We start from the raw sequence: 19226 nt of genomic DNA on the forward strand, positions 1-19226 counted from the left end.
CTCCATGTAGGTCTTGGTTGGCTCCCTTGTTAGGGTCATTTATACCTCCAAGACCTAGACAAGCCTCTGTCTCTAGGTGTCAGGGTCGCCCTCCATTCCCTCTTGGTTCCTATGCATGATTCACTTCCACCTCCCCACACCTCCACTTATTTGAGAATTTTAATCCAACAGATCGTTGCCTGTCAACCATGTTCTGAAGAGGTTTCCCTTTCTGCGTGTTTGCCAGTGCTCTGGCTGCCTGGGCCTCTGCTCTTTGCCCACCCTGCACAGTGTGAGGAGTGATGCCCTCCTCAGTTACCCCACCTCCACTACTCTGCACCACACCCTACAGTCCTAGTTTCCACTCTTCCTCTTTGCAAAGCTCATGCCATTTCCAGAAAAGAGAACTGAGAGCTTCTGAAGGGAATGCAGTGTGTCCTAAACCTGGAAATGCGGGGAGCTTAGCCACCTGGGTTCCTCTAGTGGAGACCGGCACTTTCTCCCAGGCATGCGCACCACATCCGGCTGTAGGACCCAGGGCAGCAAGCGAGAAGACGCTGACTCCAGGGCTGCCCAGGGTCAGCGTCCAGAGGCGCTGGCTAGGTGGTGGGAAGCCTCTTGGTGCAGGGGGCCCTCCCAGCCGCCAGGGGTCGCGCTGCAGGCGGCAGGGCGCTGGGCCGGCACTTGCCGGGGTCACGGCCGCCGGCCGAGGAGGGGGGTGGGGTAGCGGCGGCGGCGGCGCCCGCGGCCCGGGGGGGGGGGGGGGGGGGGAGTGGAGAAAGCGGGGCGCGCGGAGGAGCGCCGGGCCCCCAGCGCCGCGGGAGCTGGGAGGACTGCGCGGCCCGGCTGGCGGCGCGGCTGCACAGTCCCAGCGTGGCGCAGCGCGGCGGGGACGCTACGCTGGGACCGCCCAGATCTCCCTCCTCGGCGCCCCGCGCCCTGGTGCCCTCGGCCGCCTCTTCTTCCTTCACTCGCTGCCCAGGCGGGAGCGGCGCCCAAGTCCGGTGCGCCATGTCCGGGGCCGGGTAGCCCCGCCGCCCGCCGGCCCGCCAGCCCGCCCTCCGAGCCACCCGCCAGCGGGCCGGCGGCCGGGGAGTCGCAGGGCAGGCAGGTAGGGCCGGAGCGGGCGGGGCGGCGCGCGGGAAGGAGGGAGGGAGCGCCGGCGGGCGGGGGCGGCCCCAGCTGCTCTCCATCCTGCACATCTGGTTCCGCTTCCTCCCTCCCGGGGAAGTGAAAGTGGAGGGGAAGGCGCAACCGGGAGCCAGCTAGCGGTGGCGGGCACCCCGCATCCCACTGCCCCCGCGGGTGCCGGAGCAAGAGCACCCCGCCCTCCTGCTCGGGTCACGCGGCGGCCGGCGCTGCTGCCGTCACGTCCTCGGCCCCGGCGCGCCGGCTTTTCGGTGCCCTCCAGCTCCCTGCTCAGCCACCTCCCCCTCCGCGCGCCCTCTGCCCCAGCCCGACTTCCCGTTGCCCGGCATGTGGGCGTTGGAGATCCGAGTGGCCCCTGTGCCCGTGGCTCCACTTAGGGAGAAAGGGTGACCCTCCGCAGGACTCCCCCGTCGGGTTCTGGGAATCCCTGCGCGTGCTCAGCGCTTGGGGGGGGGCATCCGCTCGCCGCTCCGACGGTCCCACCTAACTGCCTCTGCCTGTGCCTTGGGCATGGGGCTCCCGCTCGCCTGCACTAGGTGAGGGGGGGTGCCCCAGAGTTAAATCTGGAGGCTGATGCGGACTCCTGGCTTCACCTCCCAGACGTGGAGGCTAAATTTAGCTGGAGTTGGGGCGTGTGTGTCCAGGAGCCAGCCTGGCCCCGGGAGATTCCTTTGCTCTCTCCAGTTAGTTCTCTGGGCCAAGAGTGGGAGATAAAGTAGAACTGTTCATCCCGGAGCCATGGAATCTCCTCGGCCTTGCTCAGGCCCCTTTGGTCTGAAGTTCGGACTTGGCTTGATGCTGCGCTGGCACCTTCAGCAGAACCCCCCGCCCCACGGCGCCGCCACACACACCCATAGGCTGACTTCTGCTGAGCTGCAGCTTCCCCTCCGCCGTTTCAGGAAGTAACCTCCCTTCCCCTCTGAAGCACTCCCCCACACCTCCCAGCCCCTGATGCAAACCACCCACCAGGCTCTTCCCAGCGTCTGCACCCTGGGGCGTCTCAGGAACCTTGGGGCTCCTACTCCCTGGGGCGGGCCATGGAGGCAGGTGAGGAAACAGTTACTGAAAGGCTGTTGTGGGCCTAATTCTGTCTCGGCTCGGGCTCCGGGGCTCTGTGGCAGAGGGCGAGGGACTGCGGGAACCCGTCTCCCACAGTCACTTTAGACCTAACTGGAGACATCTAAGGATCCTGTGGGTGGGAGGGCACTGTGGCTGCGCCAGGCTGGTGGAGTTAAGGAAAGGCACTAAAGCTTGGGTTTTGTGAGGTTTCCCAGAATCCTGTGGGAGTGGGCCCTTTTGGAGTGTCAACTGGGTCAGGAGGTCCTTAGGATGTCATAACTAGAGCAGAAAGCCAGAAACCCTTAAAAAAGACTAAGGTTGGTGTGACGTGGCCAGAATCAATGGTGTCATTGCAGGTCATTACAGGAAATAGTGTGATCTCTGGTGTTCTAACCAGGCAGGTAGTGGGGAGGGGTGGGGCCTTGGAAGGCATACACGAGCAACATGGTGTCAGAGCCCAGGCTAGCGGTCTGAGGTGGAGTTTGGTTCTTTGGGGAGAGAACTGCCAAGTGGGAGGAACCTGGTCTTTTTAAGGAGCTGTGGTGGGCTCTGAGCGCCTGGGGATGTGAGAGGTGGGAATGACTGACCTTATCCCATCTTCTTTTGGAAGGATTAGGAACCGGAGGGGACTGAAGGGAGGGGGTAGCACTCTGTTGCCGTGGCAACACCGGTTTCCCTTGCTCCATCTCTCCCCCACTTGCCCATTCCAGATGCAGTGAGTGAGGGGGGGGCCATGGCGGAGGAGCGGCCCCCCCGGCTGGTGGATTACTTCGTGGTTGCTGGGCTTGCGGGGAATGGAGCACCTATCCCTGAGGAAACATGGGTTCCTGAGCCCAGTGGACCCCTGCGCCCTTCCCGGCCAGCTGAGCCCATCACCGATGTGGCAGTCATTGCTAGGGCACTGGGCGAGGAGGTGCCCCAGGGCTATACATGCATCCAGGCTTCTGCTGGGGGCCACCCCTTGGAATTCAGTGCTGGGCTCCTGGGTGGAACTCAGCCTGTCATCTGCTACCGCAGAGGCCGGGACAAACCCCCCCTTGTGGAGTTGGGGTATGTGCCTCCTACGCATGCTGGCCCCAGGGGAGCTGGGAGGGACTATGAGTTAGAGCCAAGTCAAGGTAGGGGTGTGGGATGAGGGGAGGGCCAGAGGCCAGGGAGGAGGGGCTGAAGTTGTCAGTGCTTGGTCTCAGGTTGTCTCAGGTTGGGTTTGCATGCCCGTGCTGCTGCCACCTAGCCCTTTGGTCTTGGGCAGGTTATAAAGCCCCACCAATGAGGATAATAGTCCCTCGTAGGATGCTTGATAAGATTGAGTGGAGTAAGACCCCTGAGGGATTCAGCACGTCAGTGACTTCTTAGTGTCTGTTCATGAGAGAGAGAGTCGCGGAAGGCATGTGGGTTGTTACTGACTGACAAGTAGGGTCAAGGGCAAAGAGGGGCTATGGGATTCTGAGTTCAGCAAGCAGAGGTGGGCCCGGTATTGGGTTTGACAAGGCTGAGTGTGCAGGGCAGTTTCCACTAGGTAGGCAGATCTGACAGGATTGGGGTCTTTCTCCTCGGTCCTGTCCTCTTGACATTTCTCTGTTTTCTGTGCCCAGGGTGTTATATGAGGGCAAGGAACGTCCCAAGCCTGGCTTCCAAGTGCTTGATACTACACCGTACAGCCACTCAGCCAACCTGGCCCCTCCAGGCCCCGGGCATCCCCGCACCTACCTCACTTATAGGCGGGCAGCAGAGGGGGCAGGACTGCATGCCCTGGGCATCACTGACCTCTGCCTGGTCCTGCCCAGCAAGGGTGAGGGCACGCCTCATACTTACTGCCGGTTGCCCCGCAACCTCAACCCTGGCATGGTGAGTGGGGCTGTGGAGCTGAGAGCTGAGACCTGGGCCCTTGGTGTGAGGGTGTGGAACTGGGCCCAAGGGTATAAAGGGGCCAGGGGCAGGCCAGACGGGTGATAGGGCTTGAGGGCTTGTGATTAGAGGCAGCTCAGAAGATCATTTGGGGGTAGTAGAGAGAAAGTGGACCCCAGAAACCTTTGGTAGCTGTGTGTTTGCTTGTTTCTTGCCATCGGGGGCAGTGGGGCCCAGCAGTGTACCTGTGCTTCAAGGTGGGCCTGGCCAAAGCCAACACACTGGTGTATGAGGCAGGTGAGTGGCCCCTTTGTCCCTCCTAGCCTTTGACCCTTCGTGTCCCTCTGCCCTTGGTGCCTCTTGGCTGATTCCTTCAAGTGTTCCCTAGAATTCATTTCCCTTTTGCTGCTTGGCCTTCTCTGGGATCCCCTGGCTCCTCTCCCTGAAGTCTGATGGACACCCCTCCTTTTGGGTACTCCTCACTCTGCTTGGGTGCAGAGCTGCTGGGCCGCTACCCAGAGGAGGACAATGAGGCTTTCCCGCTGCCCGAGTCAGTGCCAGTCTTCTGCCTGCCCATGGGGGCCACTATCGAGTGCTGGCCCTCCCAGACCAAGTACCCCGTGCCCGTCTTCTCCACCTTTGTACTCACGGGTGCCGCTGGCGATAAGGTAGGTGTGGGGCCTGTGGTAAGGGTCTGGGCCATGCAGAGCCTGCCTGACCGTCCCTCTGTCCCCTGCCAGGTGTATGGTGCCGCCCTGCAGTTCTATGAGGCCTTTCCAAGGGCCAGGCTGTCAGAGCGGCAGGCGCGGGCACTGGGCCTGTTGAGTGCCGTGGAACGGGGCCGGGCGCTGGGCGGCCGTGCGGTGCGCAGCCGGCGGGCCATCGCCGTGCTATCCCACTGGCCTGCCTTTCCAGCCTTCAGAGCCTTCCTCACCTTCCTTTACCGCTACTCCGTCTCCGGCCCCCACCGCCTGCCCTTGGAAGCGTGAGCATGGCTACCCTGCCACTGGGGAGGAGTGAGGAGGGTTCAGGGAGGCGGGAAAGATTAGCATGGAGATGGGAGTGGGCTGGGCACGGGGAGGGGCCGGCCGGAGTGTGGGGTTGTACAGTGTGGCCATTGGAAAAAACTGTCACCGGAGGAGGAGACGGACAGCCTGAAATCCAGTCTGTCCTGCTGGTTGGGCCTGGCGAGGGCTGCGTGTGATTTGCACAAGTCTGTTGAACAAGAGAGGCTGGGTGGCTGATGCAGGCCTTGAAGTGGGGTTCAGGGAGGAATAAGATTCTTTTTTTTTTTTCCTATGAAATTAAATTTTTTAAGTGATTATTTTTAGTTGTATATTTCACTTATTCATTTTTAGGTGGTGCTGAGGATGGAACCCAGGGTCTCGCATGTGGGAGGCCAGCCTCTGCCGCTGAGCCCCACCCGCCCTGTTCTTAGTTCTGGGTAGCAGTGGGGTAGGACTAGGGCTCTTAGGAGAGGAGAGGGAGAGGGACACGGGGTGGAGGAGGACGGGTGGACGGCGTGTGCCTCACCTGCTCCCTCTCTCCCCAGGCACATCTCCCACTTCATTCACAACGTGCCCTTCCCTTCCCCACAGAGACCCCGCATCTTAGTGCAGGTAAGGGCCAGGGCTGGGCTGGACGGACGGAGAGGAGCAGGCCTGTCACCAACACTGACCTCTGGCTTTTCGGCCCCCTAGATGTCTCCCTATGACAACCTGCTCCTCTGTCAGCCTGTGTCCTCACCCTTGCCCCTCAGGTATGTGCCCGGGTTTGGGGGAGGGGGTCTTTGATGACTGAGGACATGGTAGGTGCCGGGGGGCAGTTGTTGAGGTCCTTGCAGGCTGGACCCCAGCGGTGTCCCTGCCTGGTTCCTGGGGAAGAGTCTCCAGGGCCTGCTGGTGACGCACCCCCACCCTCGCATTGCCTGCAGCGGCGCCAGCTTCCTGCAGCTGCTGCAGAGCCTGGGCCCTGAGCTGGCTGTCACGCTGCTGATGGCTGTGCTCACAGAGCACAAGTTGCTGGTCCACTCGCTGAGGCCAGACCTGCTCACGAGCGTCTGTGAGGCCCTCGTCTCAGTGAGTACCACCTGTCCGCCCACTCTTCTGGATTTGTCCCCTTACTTTTCCTTCCTTGAGGAGGTTCTCAGTCCCTTTCCCTGGGTACAGACTTTCGGGACAAACAAGCACCATTTCCCCAGGGCCAGTGCCCTCTCCGCTCCTGTGTCCCTCCCTGCTGCCCCGGCCCCTGTTCACTGCTCCTCTCTGGGCTTCAGATGATCTTCCCGCTGCACTGGCAGTGCCCCTACATTCCGCTGTGCCCCCTGGTGCTGGCAGACGTGCTGAGCGCCCCCGTGCCCTTCATCGTGGGCATCCACTCCAGCTACTTTGATCTGCATGACCCTCCTGCCGACGTCATCTGTGTCGATCTCGATACTAACACGCTCTTCCAGTAAGAGGCTGGGTCTCACGGGGACGGGAGGCTAGCTCGCAGGAGCCCACGTGTGAGCTGCCATGGCTCCAGGCCTGAGGCGAAGGGGGGAGGAGCATGTGAGGAGCCCTGTCGTTCTTTTTCTCCTGTTTATCTCCTAGGACAGAGGAAAAGAAGCTCCTCTCCCCTCGGACCCTGCCCCGCAGACCCTACAAAGTTCTGCTGGCCACACTAACAACCCTGTACCAGCAACTGGACCAGAGTGAGAAGACTGGGTGGGGGTGGGAGGCTGGGACTGTCATTGGGCTCCCGCCTCTAGTGTGGGGAAGGCTGGGGGGGCTAGACATTCCTTGAGGAGGTTAGAGGAGTCAGGATCTGGTGGTAGTCAGGGGGTTCTGCTTCCAACAGAAGCCAGAGGGAAGGAAGCTGGGTGCCACGGGGCATGCCTGTAATCCCAGTGAGTTGGGAGGCTGAGGCTCACAAGTTTAAGGCCAGCCTCAGCAAGTTAGTAAGAGAGACCCTCAGCACCTTAGTAGACCCTGTCTCTAAATCAAAAATAAAATAGGACTGAGCTGCACCCTTAAGCTCAATCTCCAGTACAGCATTCCCGAACACATCCCAGGGGGCTGGGGATGGAACAGGTGTCAGTGTGAAGGATGGGGTGGGCAAGCACTGTGGGTGCTGACTCCGACTCTGGGCATCGCTTCCCAGCGTACACTGGACCTGAGGAGGAGGCATCCCTGGAATTCCTGTTGACGGACTATGAGGCTGTCTGCGGCCGCCGCGCCCGCTTGGAGCGGGAAGTCCAGGGAGCCTTCCTGCGCTTCATGACCTGCCTGCTCAAGGGCTACCGGGACTTCCTGCGCCCCCTCACCCAGGCCCCTTCTGAGGGGGCTCGTGACGTTGACAACCTTTTCTACCTTCAGGGTAACGTGAGCCTGTCTCTGCTTAGAAAGGGTATCATGGGAGGGGTGGCCTGGGGACTGCCAGGTTTCTCATTCCCTCACTCAGTGTTTTGGTGGCACCTGCTTGAGCCATCCACTCTTAAGGTCTTGGAGGAAGTAAGGGTACAAAGATGAGGCAGATGGGGCCCCGCTCTCTGGGAGCCCTGGGCATAGAGTGGACACAATGACCTTTGTGAGCAGCCCCCATGGGCAAAGCTCTGTTGAGGGACCTGTCCTTGGAGAGCCCTCAGCGTATGACGGTGGGTGCAGGTAAACAAAAGGAAGGACTCTGGGGGCCCTGGTGCTAGAGGGAGCTGAGCTGGTCCCTCTGTGTGTCAGGGGTATGTGTCAGTGGGCCGAGAGTTGACGACCTCCGTGAGCATGGCTCCTGAGAAAGCAGAGGGCCAAGAATAGGGCAGGGCAGGATGGCTGCAGGAGAGAGCCCTGGTCATCTCCCTTCCCTGCCTCACTCTTGTCCCCATCAGGTTTCCTCAAGTCCCGAGAACGCTCCAGCCACAAGCTGTACTCTCAGCTGCTGCACACGCAGATGTTCTCACAGTTCATCGAAGAATGTTCTTTTGGCTCTGCTCGGCATGCTGCCCTTGAATTCTTTGACTCTTGTGTTGATAAGGTATCAAGTATGTCCCTTCTCTATGTGCCCAGTGGTCTCTGCTCTCCTTCTGCTTCTCTCTTGCCCACAGGCTACTGTAAACCCAAATATGTCTCAGCTGTGACAGGGAGGGCACCCCTGGAGTCACGAGCACACAGCGTGTGCCACTGGCTTCCTCTGCGAAGTATCGTCCCATTCTCAACTCTGTCCCCCAGCCGGGTCTTCAGGACTCCTTCCCTGCGGACGTGCTTTCCTGGAAGATGCCATATTCCGGACGTCTGGCATGCTCCATGCCCACTGTCTTTTTATTTTATTTTTTGCGGTACTGAGGATCGCACCTACGAGTGCTCTGCCACGGAGCTGCCTCCCCGATTCTTTTTATTTTTCATTTTGAGGCAGGGTCTTACTAAGTTGCCAAGGCTGGCCTCAACTTTCAGTCCTGCCTTGGCTCCCAAGTCACTGGGGTACAAGTTGCGTAGCACCCTGCACCTGCCATGCCTGTCGTCTGACGCTGCGTGCTCCCCTTGCTGTTCAGGTCCACCCGGAGCAGGAGAAGCCCGAGACAGCGCCCTTAGTGGAGCTGGAAGAACTCTCGGGAAGCGAGCTCACTGTCTTTATCACCCCCCCTGAGGAGCCCCCCGCACCAGAGGGCAGTGAATCCACTCCCCAGTACTGGTGAGAGATTTTGTCCCCTCCTGTGTCCCAAGTGGACCCTTGGATGGTCCACTTCAGGTGCCTGGCCCTGTATTGATATCGGCTCTCTCTGCCCCTCAGCTATGATGGGTTCCCAGAATTACGGGCTGAGCTATTTGAGTCTCCTCAAGAGCAACCAGGGGCCCTGCCTGTGCCAGGCCCATCCCGTAGCGCCCCCAGCAGTCCTGCCCCTCGCCGTACCAAACAGGTAAGCAGCTCTTGGACCCCACGGGGAACCTGGCTCAGGCCGAGGGCGGCTGCTTCGTTTCTCCGTCTGTGAAATGAGATGAGGCGGCGGCCTTCCCGTAGACCGTAGGGAATTCACTGTGCCTGCCGTTGTCATCACCAGCACCCTCCCATCGTCACTTCTGGGAATCCAGAGGCTGGTGGCTCTGTCCAGGGCCCCTGCCGGTGCTCAGGAGCCACAGCCTGTCGGTACAGCCACCTCCTCAGGCACAGAGCGTCCTTCAGGGGAGCGCTGCTTCTCCGACCTCCCTGGCATCGTGTTCACCCTGTTGTGTCCTCTGCCCCACCTAGGAGATGAAGGTGGCCCAGCGGATGGCACAGAAGTCAGCGACGGTGCCCGAGCTGTGGGCCCGGTGCCTGCTGGGCCATTGCTACGGGCTGTGGTTCCTGTGTCTTCCGGCCTATGTGCGGTCAGCACCCTCCCGGGTGCGGGCGCTGCACACAGCCTACCATGTGCTGCGTGAGATGGAGAGCCGCAAGGTGGTGCTCCCCGATGAGGTGGGCGCCATTTACCATGCGGCCACCTGCAGCCATGGGGGCTGCGAGAGGGAAGCTTGTGGGAGTTGAAGAAAGCAGATGGGGAGCCCCAGGGCTGGGCAGATGCTCCTCAGCATTCACTGTGAGCGCGGTCACATCAGCACTCACTAAGGGGACTGCAGGGTAGCAGGGTCAGCAGAGCCGCAGGGGCCAGTGAGGAGTGCAGGAACTGAGAAGGCTGGAGGGCGGGCTGGAGGGAGGCTGCTGCCATTCCGTGCCTCTCGGCCTAGGTGTGTTACCGGGTGCTGATGCAGCTCTGCTCCTACTACGGGCAGCCCGTCTTGTCTGTGCGGGTCATGCTGGAGATGCGACGGGCAGGCATCGTGCCCAACACCATCACCTATGGTTACTACAATAAGGTACCTAGTTTGGGGTAGGACGGCTGGCAGGCTGGACCAGGTGTGCGTGGGGAGGACGTCGTTCCCTGACCCCTGCTTCCCCGTCTTGGAGACTGGGCTTGTGCAGCTCCACTGGGTCCTGGGACCATTGTCCTCCATCGCCGCCTCTTGTAGCCTAGGCACCAGCAAACGGCTTTTTGGGTTTTTTGTTTTCATCTTAGCTTCTTTTATTCCCCATCGCAACAGCCTGACTGTAGCTCATAGTACTGGCCGTGTGTCCGGCACTCTTCTGAATACATCATACATTTTTAAAAACTTCACATTATACGTTTTAAATAACTTTATATTCACCATCCCCCTGGGGTAGGAGGATCACCCCCGTCTCATAGATGAGGAGATGAGTTACAGAAAATTCATAACTTGCCCAAAGTACCATAGTGGACGAGTTGGGGAGTTAGAATATGAGCAAAGGCATATTCCTGTTTCCCAGATTCAGCCCCTTCACCATGATACTGAACATCTCCTGCTTTTCAGATGAGGAAACTTAATGACTGAAATCTGAAATGATTTCTTCAAAGCCACACAGTTTATAAGTAGTAGAGTCTGATTAAGAACTTCCTCCATTACTCTGGGCTTCTCGCAGGTCCTCTCAGGATAGTTGCTCACAATTACCCTTGTTCCTGGCTGAGCCATTGGTCAGGCAGTCCTAGGCAGGATGTGTGGAGGGAAGGTGGTCCCTGGGGCTCGAGGACAGGAGGTGGGCATCAGGCTGGGGTCAGGGTGCTGGAAGGAGGCCATCCTGATGGGCGCTGTACTTGGCAGGCTGTGCTGGAAAGCAAGTGGCCATCTGGTACACCAGGTGGACGCTTGCGTTGGGCCAAGCTCCGGAATGTTGTCCTGGGGGCTGCTCAGTTCCGTCAGCCTCTGAGAGACCGGCAGCGGCGGCAGCAGCAGCAGCAGCAGCAGCAGGTGTCAGCACACCAAGAGGCTGGCAGTTCCCAGACAGGTGGGCAGGGACTGGTGAGCAGGCTTAGGGAGGGGCAGCAGGCTCTTGGAGAGCCAGAGCTGGCTTCGCGGTCGGCATGGGCTTTCAGAGAATGGCTAAGCTACACTCAACTGGTAACAAAAGAGAGAAAGTTCTGCCTGTGGGGAACCCTGCCAAGCCAGGTCCCTCCGCGGAGGTCTGTTGGGGTTTCTAGCTCGCGGCCTCTAAATCCCTTCTCTGTCCTCCAGAGTCCTATCTGGAACGCCCTTCCCCGACCCGTCCCCTTCAGCGCCAGACGACTTGGGCTGGGCGAAGTCTGAGGGACCCGGCCTCACCCACTGGGCGCCTAGTGAAGAGTGGCAGTTTGGGCAGTGCCCGAGGAGCCCAGCCCACTGTAGAGGCCGGTGTGGCCCACAGTAAGTGCCCTGGTCTGGTCCTCCTCTTCTCTTCCCCACAGTCAGTTTTCCTAACCACTTGCAAGAAAGGAGAAGAACCAGGGCCAGAATTCTGGAAAAGTGGGCCTGTGTGGTGGGTAACTGTGTACTCTGAGGAGTCAAAATGTCGTGGTGGGGTCAAGTGTCAGAGTTTACACAGCCGGAATCGTGTTACTCAAGAAGCAGGCAGCTGGAGGAGAGGCTGGCCTCCGCCTTCCCTGATTCTTTTTTTGTCCTGCAGTGATAGAGGCTTTAGGGGTCCTGGAGCCCCGGGGATCACCTGTGCCCTGGCATGATGGAAGTCTCTCAGACCTGAGCCTGACAGGGGAGGAGCTGGCACCTGGAGGCAGTCCAGGCGGCTCAGGCTTGGCCCTGAGTGCCCAGTCCACTGAGGCCCTGGAAGGGCTGAGTGTGCGAGGGCCCAAGGCTAGTGGGCGTCAGGATGAGGCAGCCACCCCCCGACGAGGGCTGGGTGCCCGCCTCCAGCAGCTGCTCACTCCTTCCCGCCGCTCCCCTGCTGCCCGCATTTCCCCATCAGAGATGCCCCCTGACCTGCCTCCCCCTGCCCGTCGCAGCCCAATGGAGAGTCTTCTGAGGCCCCGGGAGCGACCTGGATCCACTGCATCGGAGGTAGCCAGCCCCGAAGCTTCAGGAGGCCCCAGGAGGGGCCTGCAGGGTCGTTAGAGCTGGCATCCCTGCTGGAGAGGAGCGCGGAGCCAGCTGACAGGGTTTCCTTGTGTGATGGCAGAGCTCAGCCTCTCTGGGCAGTGAGTGGGACCTCTCAGAGTCTTCTCTCAGTAGCCTGAGCCTCCGCCGTTCCTCAGAGCGCCTCAGTGACACCCCTGGATCCCTCCAGCCACCTTCCCTGGAAGTGAGGATAACCGCCCCCCTGCAGTCTTCCCGGGAAAGGCAGGGTGGGGAGGAGGTCAAGGAGGGCTGGCTGGGATTTGGAGGTGGAAGGGCCAGGAGAGGGGCACTGAAGGCTGAGCCAGGCCTACTTCCTGGGGTCTCCTTGTCCACAGATTCTGCTCTCCAGCTGCTCCCTGTGCCGTGCCTGTGACTCACTGGTGTACGATGAGGAAATCATGGCTGGTTGGGCACCTGACGACTCTAACCTCAACACAACCTGCCCCTTCTGCGCCTGCCCTTTTGTGCCCTTGCTCAGTGTTCAGACCCTTGATTCCCGACCCAGGTGCCCAAATCAGGGCAAGTGCCGTGGGTGGGACAGGAAGGCAGTGGTCCAAGAGCTGACCCCTTCTGCTGTCCCCTTGCAGTGCCCCCAGCCCCAACCCTGCCCCTGCTGGTGCCAGCAGCAGCAAAGACGCCCCTGTTCCTGGGGGTCCTGGCCCTGTGCTCAGTGACCGCAGGCTCTGTCTCGCCCTGGATGAGCCTCAGCTCTGCAACGGGCACACGGGGGTAAGGGCTGGGCCAATGGGGCACAGAGTGGGAGCATGGAGCCTGTGTGGAAGGGTGACAAATAGATGGTACTGAGGGCAAGAGGCCTCCCAGAAGCCACTGGGGACAATGGCTTGGTGGCAGGCAGGGCACTGAATGGGGCCCTTGTACTCTGTGTCTGACAGGGTGCCTCTAGGCGCGTGGAGAGTGGGGCCTGGGCATACCTGAGTCCCCTGGTGCTGCGGAAGGAGCTGGAGTCTCTGGTAGAGAATGAGGGCAGCGAGGTTCTGGCACTGCCTGAACTGCCTGCTGCCCACCCCATCATCTTCTGGAACCTTCTGTGGTATTTCCAACGGCTACGCCTGCCTAGTATTCTACCAGGCCTGGTGCTGGCCTCCTGTGATGGGCCCCCACCACCCCAGGTCAGTATTTTTATGTGGCCTTCTTTCCTGTCTCCCAGCTCTGTGTCCTCTTCTTCTGTGTCTTTGACACTAAAGGAAGAGCCCAGGCTGTGGAGTCTGTGTGTCTGGCCGACTCCTGGCCCTTGCAGTTCACCACTCTGGGCCACAGTTTTTCATGTGTCATAAGCAGTGACATCACAGGGCTGTGGCACAGACACCTTGTGCAGCACTTGGTACCTAGGAAAGCACTCGTTAATGTTCATCTACTCACTCCACCAGTATTTATTGAGCATCTTTTAGGTTCCAGGCACAGTTTTCAGGCATTAGAGACGTAACCAATTACAAAACACATCCTTACTCTGCAGAGCTTACATTCTCATGGGAGTAGGTCCCTTCCCTCTGCTCGGTGTGTCCTGTAATGTCTGTCTGTCTCTTTGGACACCACCTGACTGGCTCTCCTGTCTCAGCTCGCCCAGGCCCCGTCTCCTTGGCTAACTCCTGATCCAGCCTCTGTGCAGGTGCGCCTGCTGTGGGATGTCCTGACTCCTGACCCTAGCAGCTGCCCACCTCTCTATGTGCTCTGGAGGGTCCACAGTGAGTCTGGTATCTGACATAGGGATGGGAGGGGTGAGTCCCACACCTAGAAGGCTCAGTCATCCTGGTGACCTTTCTTCCTTCACCCAGGCCAGATCCCTCAGCGGGTGGTGTGGCCAGGCCCCGTACCTGCGTGTCTCAGCTTGGCATTGCTGGAGTCAGTGCTGCGCCATGTTGGGCTCAATGAGGTGCACAAGGCTGTGGGGCTCTTGCTGGAGACTCTAGGGCCCCCTCCTGCTGGCCTGCACCTGCAGAGGTACGATGCTCATCTGAGGGTCCCTGATCGGCACCAGCTTCACACCTCTTTTCTCTGGCTTACACCCTTCTGCCTCTGTACAGGGGTATCTACCGCGAGATCTTATTCCTGACAATGGCTGCCATGGGCAAGGACCACGTGGACATAGGTGAGGGAGCAGGCGGGGGACTGAGGAGTTTAAGGACCCTGGGCCAGGAGTGAGAGGCTGGGGTCCTAATGCACTGATTCCCACCCTCTTCCCTAGTGGCCTTCGACAAGAAGTACAAATCCGCCTTCAACAAGCTGGCCAGCAGCATGGGCAAGGAGGAACTGAGGCAGCGGCGCGCACAGATGCCCACTACCAAGGCCATTGATTGCCGAAAATGTTTTGGAGCACCTCTGGAATGCTAGGGACCCTTAAGCTTCCCTCTCCAGTCTATGGTGGGGAGGCGAGGGAGCAAGGATTCTATAGACAAACTGCTTCTCTGTTCCCTTCATAGAGGACTTGGGAACAGGCTGGGAAGCCTGTTCAGCCATAGGCTCCAAGTGGGGCCAGCAGAAAGGGGGACCCACTGTTACCAAAAGTCACAATTCCCCCGTCTCCATCCTGCTAACCCTTTCATGTCAGTGTTGGGAGAGCTGGGGAGCCGGTGCAGCTCTGTCCCTCCCCGAGCCTATTCCAGGAACTCTCACCCAGGGCACCCACAGATCTGCACTGCCCTGGTTACTTTAGAAGTTTTTGTTTTAAAAAACAACTGGAAAGATACAGAGCTACTGAGCCTTTGCCCAGATGAGAGGGGGGATCTCATCCCACCAGTGGTGGTCCCCCTTCCCTGGCATTGCTGAAGGAGCCCAAGGCTCTCCATGCCTTTCTACCTTAGTGTTTGTATTTTATTTTAAGTTATTTATTCTGGAGCCACAGCCCCCTTGCTAATGAGGCTCTAATGGAGAGTGAGAAAGAGAAGGGAAATGGGGCACCGAGGTCTGTAGCTCCCTGAAAGCCAGGCAGTGGGAGCCAGGGGAGCCCCAGGACCCCCTGAGGAAGAACTGGTGCCTCCTGCAGTCCTGATCTTTCCTGTCCACTCCATCTTGGGAAGTGCCCCACCCACCCAGGGCCCTGACCTGTGCAATAAGAATTGTCCCCTGCAAAGTTTTGTTGTATGTAAATATAGTAAAAGCTGCTTCTGTCTTTTTCCTTCTGTCTCCCTTTTCCTGGGTCTGGATGATAGTGGGGGATGCTTATGCTGCGCCTTTCTCTTTTCCACCTCTGTCCTTTGCAACCTTCAGGTATACCCTGCTTCTCCTGGCCCCTTGGTCTGGTACTGGCCCCTTGGGGCACAGGGAGTTCTTAGAGCAGGATGGGGGGGAATCTGGTGCTGCTATGGCAGTGCCAGTCTGTGTGGCACTTCCAGCCCTCCCACACAATCACCCCCTTGTCCCTCATCTGTACCCCACACAAAGGCTCCATTCTCTGGGGGCCTTGAGCTCATCTTTGCCTTATTTCCTCTCCCCTAACTTGCCCCCCGACTTCTCCAGTACCTCCACAGAGATGACAACCCTTTCCCCAGTAGTTGGTGTTGGCGGCCCTCACGTGTCCTGGGGGACTTGGCATTCAGTCATTCTCGTCCTCCCTAGTTGCTCTATTTGCAGGCAGTATTCTTCTGCTCAGGGTCTCAGCCTGGGGACAGCACTGGAAAGAAAGGGGCTTCTTGTGCTGTGAACATCAGGGAGATGGGCATCATTTTCTAATCCCTTGGCCCACTCAACGCTCTCCTTTTTTTCCCTATATAAGAAATAAACAGGAAACAATTCCTAACAGAGCTGCAAAACCATTTACCAAAGGGAGTCAGCTAACAAAACAAATGCCTTGGGAAGGAGGGCTGCAGTATCAATGGGGGAAGTGACTTACATTAATGTTTAGTGTAAATCCCTGGGCGATGGAGATCAGTGGGTGAAAAGAGAAGTACTACTTCTGAATGCCGGGACCTTCATGCAGAGGACCCTTCCCCATCCTGCCTTGATGCTTTTCCAGTCCTTAAAAGAGCTGCAAAGGAGGAAACCAAAGGGCTTAGGAAATGCCACCATCTGTCTTGCTAGATGATGATCTCTTCAGAGGTCACCCTAGTTTCTGATTAGACCCCACTCATCAGAATCGACTCCCTATTTTGTCCCTAAGGCCTAAGGACCTTTAGTAAGGGTGGACTTGCCTGTGTGTGTGTGTGTGTGTGTAGTGGTGGTGATGCCGGGGATCAAATTCAGGCCTCATTCATGCTAGGCAAGTGCCCTACCAGTGAGCTATGCCCCTAGCTTACAGACCTGCCCTCTTACAATTAATTTGGGTATAGTATACTCAGTACTGCACTTAACTATAGTGAGAAAATTTTAGGGCCCAGTCCCTGCCCAAGTAGAGCATACTATCTTACTAGTCTAGCATGCCCTTTGGTTCCACAGTAAGAACTCTGCCTTCCAGCTTATGCCTCTCATTTTTGAGAAGTTAGATAAGAGAACTACAGAATTTCATAACTACAGATTATCGGGAATTCCAATAGCAACTTATGATACCATAATATCTGATATCTGTCCTGTGGCCTAGGGAGCTTTCTGAGGGAAAGGATATGTCTAAATTGCCTGGGTCAGTTTCTTTTTCCAGACTTCAGAGTATAAATCTTGTCTCTGTCACTTACTAATCTTATGATGTCAGACAAGTAACTTAACTGCTATGCCTTATTTTTTTCTCATCTGAATGTGGGGAGGGGGGTCATTTAAAGACTAATTATATTATCCATATGAAATGTTAAGCACATTCAATAAATGTTAGCTTCAAAAAGGCAAGTAGTGCATGTCTGTAATTCCTCCAACTTGGGAGGCTGAGGCAGGAGGATTGCAAGTTTGAGGCTAGCCTCAACAATTCAGTGAGAACTTCAACTTAGTGAGACCCTTTCTCAAAATAAAAAATAAAAAGGACTGGGATGTAGTTCAGTGGTAAAACACTCCTGGATTCAATCTCCAGTACCAATTAAAAAAAAAAAAAAAAAAAGAGGAAACAGTGGTAGAGCCTGTGTAGGGCAAAAGTCATGTCCACTACAATACTGGCCTCACTTCTTTAGAGCTTGATCGCTCCTGTTTGAAAGTCTCTTTCCAAAGCCTGATTTTTATTTTGTTGGGAGGCAGTTTCTCAGGCCTTGCAGAGTCTCCTTCAGGTGGGTCTCTTCCACTACTGTGTTTCTCATGTTTTCTCAAAGTTTTGAGGACAGCTTTTTAGATAGCAGAGAATGCACTGGTTTTATGATGGATGGTAGTTTAGGAAAAGAGGAATGTACACTCCATGAGGGTAGTGGCTTTATCTTGTTCACTTCTGTATCCCCAGCGAATGGGAGTGACTGGTAATATCATGGGTGCTTTATCAATGACTGAGAAGAATCAGTGAAAGCATTATGATGATGGGACTGGGGAAATTTTCAGTGCAGTACAAGGTAGGTACTGTGGGGAGAAAAGTTGAATTTAGAACAAAGAGGGTGAAATTGTTGGAAAAGCAAGGAAAATTCTCATAGTAGTTACCATTATTACTGTTTTATATAGTTTATTGAGTGCTTATTGCCTCAATCAGTTAAATGTACTATTTTGTAATCCTTACAATTCCCTTATGAGTTAGGCACTCTTATTCCCATTTTACAGATGGGGAAACTAAGGCATTGAAAATAGAAGTTAAGGGCTGGGGTTGTAGCTCAGTGGTTGAGTGCTTGCTTGCCTGGCATGCATGAGGCACTGGGTTCGATCCTCAGCACCACATTAAAAAAAAAAAAATAAAGATACTGTGTCCATCTACAATTCAAAAATATATTTAAAAAAAGAAAGTAGAAGTTAAGCTTGGCATTGTGGTGCATGACTGTAATACCATTGGCTTGGGAGGCTTAGGCAGGAGGATCACAAGTTTGAGGCCAGCTTGGACAACTTAAAGAGGCCCTGTTTAAAAATAAAACATAAAAGGGACTGGGGATGTAGCTCAGTAAGTAGTACATACAGTGCCACTGGGTTTGAGCCCCAGTAACACAAAACAAAAGCAAAAACGAAAACAAAACAAACAAAAAAACCCTGCCTCCCAAACAAACAACAAAACAACCACCCAGAAGTTAATTAATTTGCATCCAAAGCACAAAGTGATAAAAGGGCCAAGATCCAAACTCAAGCACTCAACTGAGTGCTTGTGCTTGACCATGTTCTTTCTTTACCTGGACACTATACTAGCATGCTAACAGGTCTCTTATTCACTTAAAATAAAAACGGAGGCATGCCTGTGGGTGTGTTCAGGTCTACCTGTCTTTTTGTTCGCTTTTTCCATCTGTCCTTACATGACTGTGCCCTCCATTACAATTTCATTTCTATTGCCCAGCATGACTTCTGCATGATTTGAAAAATATGTTCTGCCTCTGGCACCAGTTCAAACCGCTGCTTGGTCACTAGCTCGCTGACTCTGGCACATTGTTTAAACTCTCTGACCTGGTTTCCTGCGATACCTGGGTTCAAATTTCGGCTCTGCCACTTAACATGTAACTTTGCGGGAAAACCCAATGGATCTGTATCTCGTTTGCCTCACTCACAAAACAGGCCCGATAATGCACGCAAAGCTCTGAGCACGGTGCCCGGCCCACAGAGCCTTCCCGGGAACGTCGGGTGGGATCGTTCCCTCAACATACCGTCCTGTGACACTCGGTCCCTATCCTTAAGGTGCCCCAGCACGCTAAGAGTGTGGGCCTAACTGCGCCGGGGAAGTGGCCGGGCTGGCGGAGGAGTGGGCCTCGAGGTGATGGGCTGGACTCAGGTGGGGTGGGAGGCTGTTTCTTCACTGAGAACCTCACGAAACCAGGAGATCCCGAGAAAGGGTGCTTCGCTGGCTCTGCACACCGTAGGTCCTCCATGAACTTGGCCACCTGCCTTTTTTCCCCCTGCTGTCGTGGCTGTCACGACAGGACCGAGCAGAGGCCGACCAACCCCAGCAAGCCCAAGGCCTTTGGCAGACGGAGACAGGCCACGCCCCAAAGAGACAGCAAGGCCCAAGCGCCTAAAGCTACTTCTATCGTGAAATTCCTGAATTCTGTCGCGATGAAACACTGCTCAACGTACAGCCTAGCACCGATCGCCGGTCTCCATCTTTAGAAATGAAAGAATGAGAGCTGGCCAAAGGGGAATCCCGGTTTTGGGAGATTAGGGTACGGCGGCTGCCTGGGGACCAAAACGTCTCTAAGGTAAAGTTGCAGCCTGAAGCGATTTTTTGACCCCCGACACTTAATGGGCTGTCGAAGACCCGGATGTGTCTGGGACTGGCCGAGGTACCCATTAACGCGCCCCCGC

The 19226-nt window shown here is 56.8% G+C and overlaps 1 protein-coding gene and 1 long non-coding RNA gene across 5 annotated transcripts; one reads left to right on the forward strand and one right to left on the reverse strand.

The window, feature by feature from the left end:
* Positions 1–820: 820 nt before the first annotated feature.
* Dennd4b (DENN domain containing 4B) lies at positions 821–16709 on the forward strand. 4 transcript variants are annotated; one of them, XM_046421763.2, is made up of 28 exons: positions 821–1090; positions 2898–3237; positions 3783–4035; positions 4263–4332; positions 4534–4703; positions 4776–5020; positions 5588–5654; positions 5736–5794; positions 5969–6113; positions 6311–6486; positions 6627–6727; positions 7177–7392; positions 7895–8040; positions 8555–8694; positions 8794–8920; positions 9250–9456; positions 9726–9854; positions 10656–10839; positions 11067–11234; positions 11494–11882; positions 12001–12123; positions 12275–12444; positions 12527–12668; positions 12833–13069; positions 13516–13642; positions 13733–13898; positions 13982–14046; positions 14143–16709. In XM_046421763.2, the coding sequence occupies exons 2-28, from the start codon at positions 2921–2923 to the stop codon at positions 14286–14288; spliced, it is 4485 nt and encodes a 1494-aa protein (XP_046277719.1). In that variant the 5' UTR covers positions 821–1090; positions 2898–2920; the 3' UTR covers positions 14289–16709. The 4 variants fall into 4 exon arrangements, with proteins under 4 accessions (XP_046277719.1, XP_046277721.1, XP_046277718.1 ...); XM_046421765.2 differs by lacking the exon at positions 821–1090 and adding an exon at positions 1200–2175 and having other exon boundaries at positions 12275–12321; XM_046421762.2 differs by lacking the exon at positions 821–1090 and adding an exon at positions 1202–2175.
* On the reverse strand, positions 15626–19073 carry LOC124077392 (uncharacterized). Its single transcript, XR_006846597.2, has 3 exons — positions 18572–19073; positions 15787–15921; positions 15626–15660 (listed from the first exon to the last, which is right to left on the reverse strand). It is a non-coding gene; the product is annotated as an uncharacterized LOC124077392 (long non-coding RNA).
* Positions 19074–19226: the final 153 nt, after the last annotated feature.

Source organism: Marmota monax, unplaced genomic scaffold (genome assembly GCF_021218885.2).
Source record: "Marmota monax isolate L192 unplaced genomic scaffold, Marmota_monax_Labrador192_F-V1.1 WCK01_AAM20220418_F8-fsc00108, whole genome shotgun sequence".
NCBI lineage: Eukaryota > Metazoa > Chordata > Mammalia > Rodentia > Sciuridae > Marmota > Marmota monax.